Raw genomic sequence first — 11,601 nt, forward strand, 5'->3', positions numbered from 1 at the left:
GATTCCTTCCCCTTGAATACCATTTCATGACATATGTATTGCATGTCTGAAGCTTTCAAAGCACTTTGCAGACATTAATCCTTTCTGCCTCTGTGACATAAGAAGTATTAACATGGGAAACTGAGGCAGAAGCTTGCTTAAGGTCAAACAACAAATCAGTAAAAGAATTTAGGCTCCTGTTCGTGACTCAAAGACCTATGTGTTCTCCGAGTAGATCAGAGTATCTTTCAAAATAGCTTCCCTTCCTCCACCCTTAAAAATGCACGCTCTGTTTTTTGTCAATAGCAGCCTGCGTCTGTAGAAAAAAAAAAAAACAAACAGTGCAAGTGGGGACTGAAACATCTTTAGACAGCTGTACCTTATTCCTAACAATATTGCCACGGTTTTATGGCCTCTTGCTAGGAGACACACCCATTGGATAGCAGGTAAAAGCGGTGTCTGTGATCCCAATACCGATTTCAGAATGCTCCAGCAGTGGAAAGAGCTAAAGGCCATGATCCAGGCTGAGTCCTTTACAACAGCCACAATGGGCCGGTGCGAACACAAATGTTTATGGGCAGTTGGGCCTATCAAAACTGCTGAGGGAATTGTGGAAAGGCACTGGGCAGTTTGTGACAAAAAGGACAAAGAAGTGTTGCTGTTAGAGAGGACTCAGTGTGTGAAATTTCTTAAGTCAGTGATTGCCGAGAGTATTTAGTGCTAATCTCTTAATGCTAGAAAAGTGTAGCTGCAATGCTTCTCCCCCAGTAAACAATAGGACCCAGATTGCCCTCCTGAGGCCTCTATCCTTTTATTACAGCCCACACAGAAAGCTCATCTGAGAAGGCACTTTGAGTTAGTAGAGCAAACTCTCTGAACCAGTCTGAACCAGTTCAAGTATCACATATGGTTGTTTTGCTTCTGCAGACTTCCTTGTTAGTCCTTGGAGGCTGTGGCTGGCATTTACTCAGCAATAGCTCATGCTGTCAGATTGAAGGGGGAGGGGAAGCCTCTCCTTGAACATGTCAGCAGGGGGATGCAACAGTGCAGTCAGATATTTCTTTCTATCGCTCCACACTGGCTCCTTTGTAGTGACTGTCTCTGTCTTGATTTTTGGTTATACTCGGCTCAGTTTCATAAACTCAACATCTGATCCTGTTGTTGCAGCCCTGATGTTTTTTTCTTCTATTCAAATTGTTTCTAGGTTAGGAGCAAAACATATTTGTTTCTGACTTCTATATCATTGCTTACAGAAGGCTTTTTACAGGTGAGCCACACAGTTATTTTCATGATTCAGACAAAGGCAACAAAGGAGTAAAAAAGCCTGCTTTTGTTGGAGTTGCAAGTACTGCATAGTGTTTAGTAACATTTGATGCTTACAGTTTTTTAAGCTTTAAGCACAAATTGCTCTAATACTCTGTTCATGGTGGATGAGGCCTCAGACTGTACTATCTTCATTCTCGGGCATCACAATTTATGAAGGAAACAAAATGGTTTAGAAAAACTGGTTTTGAGGAAAAGTTGGAAGAATTATTTTGGTTTGCCTAGAAACAAGAAAGGGGAAGTTATGGGAATATGACATATGCCCTGTTACAAGGAGGGCAATGGTCAACTTTTTCCATTTTAAGCAATCCATGTTAATTTGGCTACGAAAGAATACTTAGATTAGAAAGTTAATTTTGCTTACTCCCCCCAGTACCTTATTTAGTAAGATTAAGTAATAAAGCGTATTAGTTCTTTCATAGGAGGTTAGGTGAACTTTTGCCTGGGAAGCTCTGAACATACTTGGCTGTGGCCAGAGAAGGAGGGTGGGTTTGACGGCTTCTTGCGGAGTCCTTCCAGAGCTATACAGCTGTGCAGCTATACAACTCCCTTTGCACAGCATGCTGTGCTATATGTTAGCTTCCTTTTATTTTTCTTCTTTAAGAAAACTCTTCATACGCTTTGAATTTTTCCACAGGTGAAAAAGTAGAACAAACAAACAAGAAAGAGCAGTTGACAGACAAGAGAGAGAAAAAGCAGACATTGTTCATTCTGGAACCTGTATAAACAGCAGAAAGGTACCAGCTCACAGCTGAAACTGGTTCATACGGCGTTTCGGGAGGATGCTTAACATCCCTCGTTCCTAAAAATAGCATATATATTCTCCTGTGAAGTGTTTGTGGGTGTGTGTATGTGTTGTGGTACATGTATGTGTATATACCTACAGGCTTTTACATGTAGACGCTGTGAGGATGTAGTTGCAGAGCTATTAGCTTACTTACAGTTTGGGTAGTTGCTTTAAAATCAAGTCCTAGGAAGTAATGTCAGGTTTAATCTCTAAAAGTGTAGCAAGAGCAAACCTATTCTCAAACAGCAGAAAGAGCAATTGAGTCTGCCTTTGACAGCTGCCACCTTGCATCCTATTAAACTTGACTCTGTAAACTGCCAGGCATAAATCTTCCCTCATCCTGGAGAAAGCTAGAGATGAAAGAGAAAAAATTATGCTTAGAAGTTAGTTGTGGAAAAGACTTTGATCTTTACCATTACTGTGAAAGTTTTTGCATTTCTCCCAGATTCCCCATTGTCCTTCTGTGGCTGAGAAACTCAAATTGTTTGCTGGAACTTGGCTGGGTGTAATGAGCAGTGCGAATTTATCTTGTTACATAACAGGAGAGAGAGCTGGGAAGGTCTGAGAGTTGTTTCCGCAGAGACTACTGCCCAGCCTGCAGTTCCTGGATCAGTATGGACAGGAGGAGGTGCTTTCTGTGCAAGATGGCATGGAAGCGTTAGTCTCATGAAATGAGCTAAAAGAAATTAATTGTCCAGGATGGCAGCACTCTGCAAACTCTTTCGGACAGACTGTGCCTCTGGATGCATGTGTGGCTCTGCAGTTTCTGACTGAATGGAATTTGTCCCATAAAATCTCTTATGAAGACCTATTACAAACAGAAGGCCTGATTCAATAGCCCTTATTAAAAATTCTTGCTTACTCCAGTTAGCCTTGCCTTCACAGAGAGCATAAGGAATGTAGTAACTGAGTGTCTGTGCAGACAAAATGAGCATAATGCTGTAAGGCAGACATCTTAGCTGGTGAGGTCAGTCAGAACTGACGCACACAGGTTTGGTTTTTTTGTTTGTTTGTTTTCTTTTTTACAATCTGGCTGCAGTTTTTTTAATCTGACATTATTAAACTAAGTTTAGTGGTAAATCATATTGTTAAAGCGTGAATCATACACAAGTGCTAAGGCTTATGGTTTTATGGTTTCATGTTCAGTGGTAGTGCTGCTTAATTGACCTGTTTTCCTCACTACCCCTCTGTCATCCTGGTACATCTCTTTTTTTGTGGCTCCATTGTGGACTGGATGCAGCAGGCAGCCTGGCTGTAGAGGGTTAAAGTGTGCGTAACATGGTAAGAAAAGGACAGAGCTGGGTTGGATCAGCACCTCGAGCCTGCTTGTCACACAAGTACCTGTAGCAGCCTGACAGAGAGCACTGCCAGGATGGAAACATCTGGGAGTGGAAGGGAAGGACTGCTGCTCCAGCCAGCACTGCCCCAAAAAGTGATTCACCAAACACTGAATACATCATGAAGCTTCCTGGCATAGAAATACTTATTATGTGTTCAGTGGTTTCCATGTGATTTCAAAGCACTTTAAAAGAAGGGAACTTCCCTGTCCTCTTCTGAGAAGGAAGGCTTGATTGTACCTCATGTAACAGAAAGGAAGGGAAAGCACAAAGAAGTGAAGCAGGCAGATTGGCCAAGGTCAGAAGGAACTCTGTGGGAAAGCCAGAAATAGCACCTTCTGCTGCAGGCCTGTGCCTTGGCTACAAACCCATCAGTTGGCCCAGGCCATCTTTGAGAGCTCGTTGTCGAACAGGACCAAGTATTCAGCTGCTTGTTTTTGACTAGTGTAAAACAGAAACATTGCTGATGACTCCAGATGCTTGTGTACAGTCACTGGCATTGCAGGATCTGAATAGCTCTGCCTGTTGGGAAACAGCAGTGTCTATTGTAACCCATTGGAAAAGTCTGCAGAGAGGCTTTTGTCACGATGGCGATGGCGGGATGCCTGCAATGTAACTACTCTAAAGCATTTTCGGGCTATTTACTTTGTTTTTCTATAAGCAGGCACAGCTCTTAGAGCATGTGGAGTCAAAGGAAAACAATCGATTAGCAGAGGGGAGAATGTAAGCCTTTAACGGGGAGGTGCACAGCTTCCGTGGTAGTGTGTACTCCCCACACACGGTCTCTCTGTGGAGCTCGGGGAGCCCAAAGGGAGCATCAGGGCCGGAGAATTTAGTCCTTCGTGGGAGTTCTCTAGGGGAGACAGCAATTCTGGGTCCGTGAAGACAAACACGTTCCCTGCCACAGTCAGTGCCTCAAGCCTAGTTCCGTGTCGGGAATCTCGCTCTCCCGGCCCAGGGAATTTCCTGCGGCTGTAGGGGACGGGCCCGGGGACGCGGAGCTGCGCTTCGGCAACGTTTCCCCGTGTCCCTCCCGAGCCAAACGGCCCTGGCGGTACAGAGCACCCGTCGCTGCGCCCGGTCCCGGGACTCCGGGGCGGGGGACCCTCTGCGGACGCGGCAGAGCAGCGGCAGAGCAGCGGCAGGTTCCCGGCCGCCCCTTCCCCTCCCGGAGCTCCCCGGCGGGGCCGGGAGCCGCCCGGGGGCGGGCGGCGGCGGTAGCGGCAGCGTTAGGACCCGGCGGCGGCTGCGGGGCGGGAGTGTGGGGGGGGGAGGAAGCGCAGCCCGGCGGTTGTTTACCGGGGAGGGGAGAGCCGGGGCAGGTCTCGCCGCGGCGCCGAACGGAGGCGAGCCGAGCTGCGCGGCCGGGCTGGCGGCGGCTCCTCGCCCTCGGCGCCGAGGATGCTGCGCGGGGGCCCGCGGCGGTCGGCGGCGTTGGGCGCCGTGCTGCTGGGCTCGCTGCTGCTGGCGGCCGCCCGGGGCGCCGAGGGTGAGTGCCGGCCCGCTCGCCTCCCCCCGCCCCGGGGGGGGGGGGCACGGCCCGGCTCGGCTTTGTTGTGGGGGACAAAGGCCGGTCTCGCCGGGGGGGGGGGGGGGGCGGATGAAGGGGGGGTGCTGGGGAGCGGCCCGGGCTGCCCGGCACGCCCGCATGGCTTGGCCTCGTCTCTCCGCAGAGTGCCTCCGCGGCAACGGCGCGTCCTACCGCGGAAGCCGGCGAGTGGCCTCCGGAGGCGCCCCGTGCCTCAACTGGCTGGCGGTGCGGAGCGGCCCCGGCGCCGCGTTCCCGGCAGGTGGGTCCGGGGGTCGCGGCGGGAGCCCGGGGAGCCGGCGGTGGGGATTGTCGGGGGGGAGCGGGGTGCTGGGGACGGCGGTCCCCGCGCTGACGGCCCGCTGCCCTCCAGCAATCGCCGAGGACCACAACAGCTGCAGAAACCCGGACGGCGACGCCGCGCCCTGGTGCTACATCCGAGGCGCAGCCGGGGTCCCCGAGCGGAGCCCCTGCGACATCGCTCGGTGCTCAGGTAGGAGCGGCCCCAGCCCCCCCCCTTTCTCCTCCTGCCCTCCCCGGCCTGCCTCCTGCCGCTGGGGGCTGGGTTTGTCACCCAGGGTGGGGTGTCCCCTGCGCACAAACAACCCCGCGCTATGGCAGCACCCGCTGCCCTCCCCCAGGAACGGAGTGTACCCGGGGCTGCCCTCCAACCCTCGCCTGTGTGTGCGCACATCTGTCTCCCAGCTGTGCCTTGCTCCGCCCCTAGAGCTTTTCCATTAGTGCCAGCAAAGGCCCGTGCAAAGCCTTGCCCCCCACTCCCTTTTCACTAGTCACTGTAGGGCTCTTCAGCTGTGTTGCAAAAAGGCTGAGGTCTGGGCAGCTAGGAACTGCAGAGATGTTGGTAGACCGTTACTGTGGGGCATGTTACTGCTGTCTAAACAAGTGTCCTGCTGCTAAATGAGTGCCAGGGTGAATTCGGGTACAGGTGAGGGGAAGGAACTTGGAGAAAATGGGGATTGATGGGAGGACAGTAAGAAACAGAAAACCCCAAACACTGGATTACTCCTGGATAGTCAGGGTGGGAAACAGTTTGCCAAGAGAAGAACCGTAGCTGAAGCCTGTTTCAAGGAGAGGAGATGTCAGTACTGACTGAGGCCAAAGTAACCACTTGTTTTTTTTGAACTGTTTGTTTATTTCTAAGCCCTTCAAGATTTACGCACTCCACTGCCCCTCGGGATTGCTATCCTCACATGTAAACATGTTCCTCCACACATACACCCTCCCCTTTGCTTTGTTCGTTTTTTGCCTGCTTTTCCCTAAAGATGAAGCAAAACAAATGTTCTGCTGCCAAGACCCTTGCTCAAAACAGTCCTGCACCTTTGGGATCAGGAGAGTTACCTGACCTTTCAGCCAATACGCCATTTGCACATTTAAGGGGTTTGGCTATTTTTGTGTCTCAGAGCGGGCACCTTTTTATTGTAGTCGTGTCCTGCAGCTCCCCTTGGTTCAGCTTCTCTGGCTGACCCTACGTAAAGTCAATGTGCGGTGCAGGAGACCCTGATTTACTGTCTCTAACTCCCCTTCTCTACTTCCATTTCACATTGCACTGATGGCTCAAAATGGCTGCAGATAGGCAATCCACATGGAGTTATTGCCAGCTGTGGGGTGAGATCCAGGTGGAGAGAGTTTTCAGGTGTGGATGCATACTGTGCATAGCATTTGCAAAAAGTAGGGTTTTTTTGTTTAGGACAGGTCATAGATACCTACTTTCCACTGTCGTAGCTTTTACTGTGCTACAGCTGCCATTTTAACTGTGTCATGAAAGAAGGAGCTACCTTGGAAATCTTGCAATGCTGTTGATAAAAAATCCACAGGGCTGGGAAGGAGTCTGTGCTATGAGCGTCCATCCGTATGTACCTTTGTTTGGGCTCTGGGTGAGGGGGAACTTGCACTACTCGGTGGCTGTGCTGCCTGAAGTGTTGCTCAGACTTAGCCTGTCCATCATGCTAAAGGAGTTTGCTATATGGCTGCAAAGAGGGGCTAGGTAAGAAGAATGTCCCCAGGTTGTTTTCACACCAGCTGGAGTCTCCTTCCATCAAACCTTCCTGTGTCAGGAATATTGAGGCAGAAGAGAGATAAATAGGCTCCTGGGAGATTTGGGATGGACATTCTTCTCATAATCTTGTTCATGTCTGTTCAGCATGATTGAAGCTGCAGCCTGTGTATCGATCTGTACACTAAATGAAGTCATTGTGCATCCCCTGGACTCATGCCCTGAACCCGGGTTTTGTTTTGCTGTCTTATTTCTGTCTCATCTGTGGCAGTGCCTTGCTCTCTTAGCTAAATAGGGTCGTGTCAAAGGAGAGTGGGGGGAGGAGTACATTTCTTGTCTGCCTTGGTGGGATTTCTGGCAACAACTTACGAGGGAACAAGTGTCTGTCAGTGTACTTTGAAGGCGGTTCAGTGATACCAGTCTAGATCTGTCCCACTCACAAGGCACGTGTTGTTTTGAGGTACTCATCAATGCTTGGTATTTTGTATGTCTCTTTTTCCTCTCAACAGATGCTACAGCTGCCACAGCCCCAGTCCCTCCCGCAGAAGTTGGTACTTCTCAGCAGGGCCACCAGGTGTTTGAACGGGCTGACACCTTGCCCTCCCGGAGCGAGGCAGCTGCTGTGCAGCCCGTTGTTGGGATCAGTCAGAGAGTGCAGATGAACTCCAAAGAAAAGAAGGACTTAGGGACACTAGGTACAAACCCAGGATCATGTGATGGATCCATTCCTGTAATTCTGGCAGGATGGATTTGTTTTGAGGCTCTGGAAGCAATGCTATAGCTGGGTCTACTGCCTCTAATTTTGTCTCTTTCCTTTCTCTCTTCGCAGGGTATGTGCTGGGGCTGATCATGATGGTGATAATCATTGCTATCGGAGCTGGCATTGTCCTGGGATACATCTATAAGAGGTCAGTGGCTATTCTTTGTCCAAAAGCTGGTGTAGGCATGAAGTAACGTATATAGAGCAGGAATGTCTGAGTACCTGCAGACCCAACCATATCCCAGTGAAAAGGCAGATAGAAGCATATGTTTTGATATAGCACATCATGCTTGTCGCACTGAGGAAAGAACCATTTCAGAGTTAATCTCATTCTTCTCAATTTCACCCATCAATGTGGTATTCTGTCCCATTTAAAGTTTCAAACTGCCCTCTTTATTTATTGTTTTTGTGTGTGTGTGTGTGCGCATGTGTGTCTTGATATGGCTTTCTCAGATGCATCTGGGGAGCTGAATTTTACGTAAGAGCTGGAGAGAGCAGATCCCAGGAGCCCTCGCAGAAGTGTCTTTTGTGATCAGAAAAAGAACAGTCCTTCTAGGAGGCCACCTGTTCCCCTGGTTTCTCTCATCTAGCTAGCTTTAGAAGACAAACAATTGGCAAATTCTTTGCCACTCGTGCATTGCATCCTATGAAGCTGAATACAAAGTAGCGCTTTTTTTTGTCAAAGTTCATTTTACCAAGGCTTCTGTACACTTTAAGGTCAGTTTTGATTCACCTTTAAGTTATGATTTGTTCAGCCACTTCACTGTGGTGGACAGAAATGTTTCTAGCTCAGCAGCGTTTGAAGTTAGTGGTAATAGCAAGCAGCTTAGCTGTAAGAGACAGGGCAGGATTAACAAATAGCAGTGAATGTCGCTGCAGCAAATGAAGGCCCAGGCTCCCTTCTCTGGGAGGGTTTGTTCTGTATTTTGGCTGTTTGACAGCAGTCTGACACAACCAAGCAGAAGGAGCCCTTTCCCAAGCTGGGACATGTCCTTATGTAAGTGTTTATAATAAATGCCGACAGAAAAAAAAACAGAGGGAGGAGTGTTACATAAGGGGCAAAACAGAGAGCGCTGCTTGTCGAGGAATCTGATTTGAGGTGTCACTTCAGAGAATGCCGTCTCGTGTGCTGGCAGGAACGGCAGCCACTGCTGCACGCTCGTAGGCAGCTTTGAAAAGCAGCCAAAATGCTTATGTGCTGACAGGAAACCCCAGCAGCTCTGCCTGGTTGGGATCACGAGCCCCAGCAGGAGTGAGTGGTGCCTGTCCCACCTCACTCTTATCTTCAGTGGAAGAAGCAATAGACCAATTTGTCCAAATCCAGCTCTGCTTCTTCAATCCCAGAAAGCTCATGGCAGGGCTGCAGTGCAGGTTTTACTGTCTCTCTCTTCTTGCCTTGCTCTCAAAATTGCATGTGCAAGCTGGCAGGTTTGGGTAGGTGTGGTGAGAAACCTTTAATGGGTCTAGTAGCTTTTGGTATACATAGCTTTTCTGGAGACAATGCGCTATTAATGCCATCCATTTTTAAAGCAAGGCAGTTCTTCCTCAGTACAAATTACAGAGGTGTTGCCTCCCTTAGCAACAGGCTGAAGACTGAGGTAGGTTTGAGGAGCTGGTCGTAGTATTAAGTTGTTAGCTGCAGCAGCAGAAGGCAGGGCCAGCTCTGCAGTAAGCTTTAATACTTTCAGGAACAGCTTAATTTGCTACACAGGTTTGTTTGCTGCAACAAAAGGCAGAATCTGTCACCACCTCTGGTATTTGTTTCTATCAGATGAAACAGGTTACGGAAGCTCTTTTCCACAGCACTGGGCTCTGTGCTGTCTCACTGCTCCCCTGGGCCTGCACCAGGCAGTGCTGCGGGACTATAAGGTATAAGGAAACTTTGTCCGCTCCATGGTTTGAAGGAGAAGCTGGGCTTTGGAGTCATCATTTATCAATAGCAATGTCAGTGAATAAGCCAGTTTATGAGGGAGGGACAGACTTCACTTGGCTGCTAGTTTTTAAAAGATGCTCAGATGGGGTCCTCTGCTTACAGTAGGGAACGTTTCTGGCCCTTTGTACGTAGCTGAAACATGTTTCTTCAAGAGCAGAGTCCCTTCTTTTCTACTATATCACCTTTACTGAGAGAGACTCTGCCTCCAAGCAGTGGCACTCACTCCATGCACGTACGTGTGTTGCTTTTTTTTTAATCTAGGGGGAAAGACCTGAAGGAAAAGCATGAACAGAAAGTTTATGAGCGTGAAATGCAGCGCATCACGCTGCCACTCTCAGCGTTCACCAATCCTGCCTGCGAGCTTGTAGATGAGAACACAATCGTGGTGCACACCAACCAGACACCTGTGGAGGACACGCATGACGGCAGTGGCCCGCTCATGGGGCAGGCGGGTACTCCTGGTGCCTGAGCAGCTCAGGCAGGAGCAATACAGGCTGAGCAAAGCCTCCAGCTTCCCACTGTGAGTGCGGGGGTTGTGTGTGTTCATTTCTATTTTGTTTTCTTTTTGATGAAAGCCAGATGAAGGTGATGCAGAGGGACAGAACAATGGGCTATTCATCACGATCTGTTTGAGGGGCACCATTCAGTGCATGACCAGCTGGGGACTGGTGTGGTGGACCCTGCCGCTTCCTCCCACCTATCTCCATGGCGTGCCAAGGAGCTGGGGGGGATGACGGGCCAGGCTCATAACTGGCCACAGATCCCATAGCCCAGAGTGTGGTTTTGGCTTCCTCTTTTTCTGTTCCTTTCCTATTTAATGGTGTGCACTGTTACTTAAGTTTCAGCCTGGAACCCCAGGAGGGAGCAGTACTGCAGGGACTGAGGGGAGCTTCATGTCAGACTTAGCTAGATAATTACACTCTGATTATAGTTCCTGCCTTTTTGCTTTAGTGGCTGAGAGCTAGAGACACTGTCCAGAATTCTGCTACTGGATCAAGTTTTTTTTCCAAGGAAGAGTTTATTTGAGGGATGGCTTTGGCCAGGAGCGGTATGTTTAGCCCGTGTCAATTTGGAAAAGCTCTTCTCAAGCTCTTGACAAATCCAGGTCTTCCAGGGCTGTGGCCACATCTCCATTCCTCTGTGGTGCTACACGCACAGCCACAGTTGTAGGTGTCCAGGTGGTCTGTGCCTCCTGCTCACTTAATTACACAGATCAGGAGACCAAAGGCCAGCAGTAGATAGTTGTGGAGAGGATAGATAACATCCTCTTCCGAATTCCCTTGGCTTTCTACAGAGCCAGCTCTGGACAGAGTGGCCAAGCCAGCTGTGGAGGTCACCCTGACCATGATATAGCAGCTCTTGCTCTAAGGGCAGGACAGGGCAGCTGCTCTTTCAAGATCCCAAAGTTACAGCATGGCTTCTGGCCCAGCCTCCTTCACACACACTCAGCTTGTGCAGCAAGACTACTTGCTTACAGAGCCTGGCCCTGTTAGAGAGGTTTTGTAACAACTTTTATTAGCATTTCAGGGGGTTTGGAAGGGATGGTTGCTGCAGTGTCTCCCAAACAGCACGAAGGCAAGGCCAGTTCAGGGAAACATCCATCCCCACCTCAGGGGATTCAAGCCATTCAAGTAAGTTTTCTAGCCATCTGCTTTATAGCTGTGGGCCTAACAGGGAGCAGCACTTGGCAGCAGGGGTTTTAGTGTTAACGTTTGATTCAGAAAAGGGAAACATTTTATTTTTAAATGCCTTTGAATACCATTTCTTTGTAAAATGTTTTAAATACCTCATTATGAGAAGGTGCAGATTGTGCTACCTTGTATTAAAGCTTAAAAGAAAAATGCTCTGTAGACCTGTGTGGACTGTGACTCATCTGTACATTCCTCCTGCTAGAGCAGCATCCTTTTGCCTGTTGCAGACTTCGAATTGAGGAGAAGGGA

The 11,601-nt window shown here is 49.2% G+C and overlaps 1 protein-coding gene across 1 annotated transcript; it reads left to right on the forward strand.

Moving 5' to 3' along the window:
- The first annotated feature begins 4,705 nt into the window (after window positions 1–4,705).
- PIK3IP1 (phosphoinositide-3-kinase interacting protein 1) lies at window positions 4,706–11,511 on the forward strand. The gene is made up of 6 exons (XM_052796151.1): window positions 4,706–4,915; window positions 5,100–5,216; window positions 5,328–5,447; window positions 7,478–7,663; window positions 7,798–7,876; window positions 9,923–11,511. Exons 1-6 carry the CDS (start codon window positions 4,828–4,830, stop codon window positions 10,128–10,130), a joined length of 798 nt encoding a protein of 265 aa, XP_052652111.1. The 5' UTR covers window positions 4,706–4,827; the 3' UTR covers window positions 10,131–11,511.
- Window positions 11,512–11,601: the final 90 nt, after the last annotated feature.

The sequence above is a fragment of the Harpia harpyja genome, chromosome 9 (assembly GCF_026419915.1).
Source record: "Harpia harpyja isolate bHarHar1 chromosome 9, bHarHar1 primary haplotype, whole genome shotgun sequence".
Lineage (NCBI taxonomy): Eukaryota > Metazoa > Chordata > Aves > Accipitriformes > Accipitridae > Harpia > Harpia harpyja.

Excerpts from the sequence above, each read along its gene's own strand:
- PIK3IP1 (XM_052796151.1), top strand. The coding sequence starts at position 4,828 with ATGCTGCGCGGGGGCCCGCGGCGGTCGGCGGCGTTGGGCGCCGTGCTG. Across the intron at positions 4,916-5,099 it reads GGCCGCCCGGGGCGCCGAGG|AGTGCCTCCGCGGCAACGGC; the intron begins GTGAGTGCCGGC and ends GTCTCTCCGCAG. Across the intron at positions 7,877-9,922 it reads CTGGGATACATCTATAAGAG|GGGGAAAGACCTGAAGGAAA; the intron begins GTCAGTGGCTAT and ends TTTTTAATCTAG.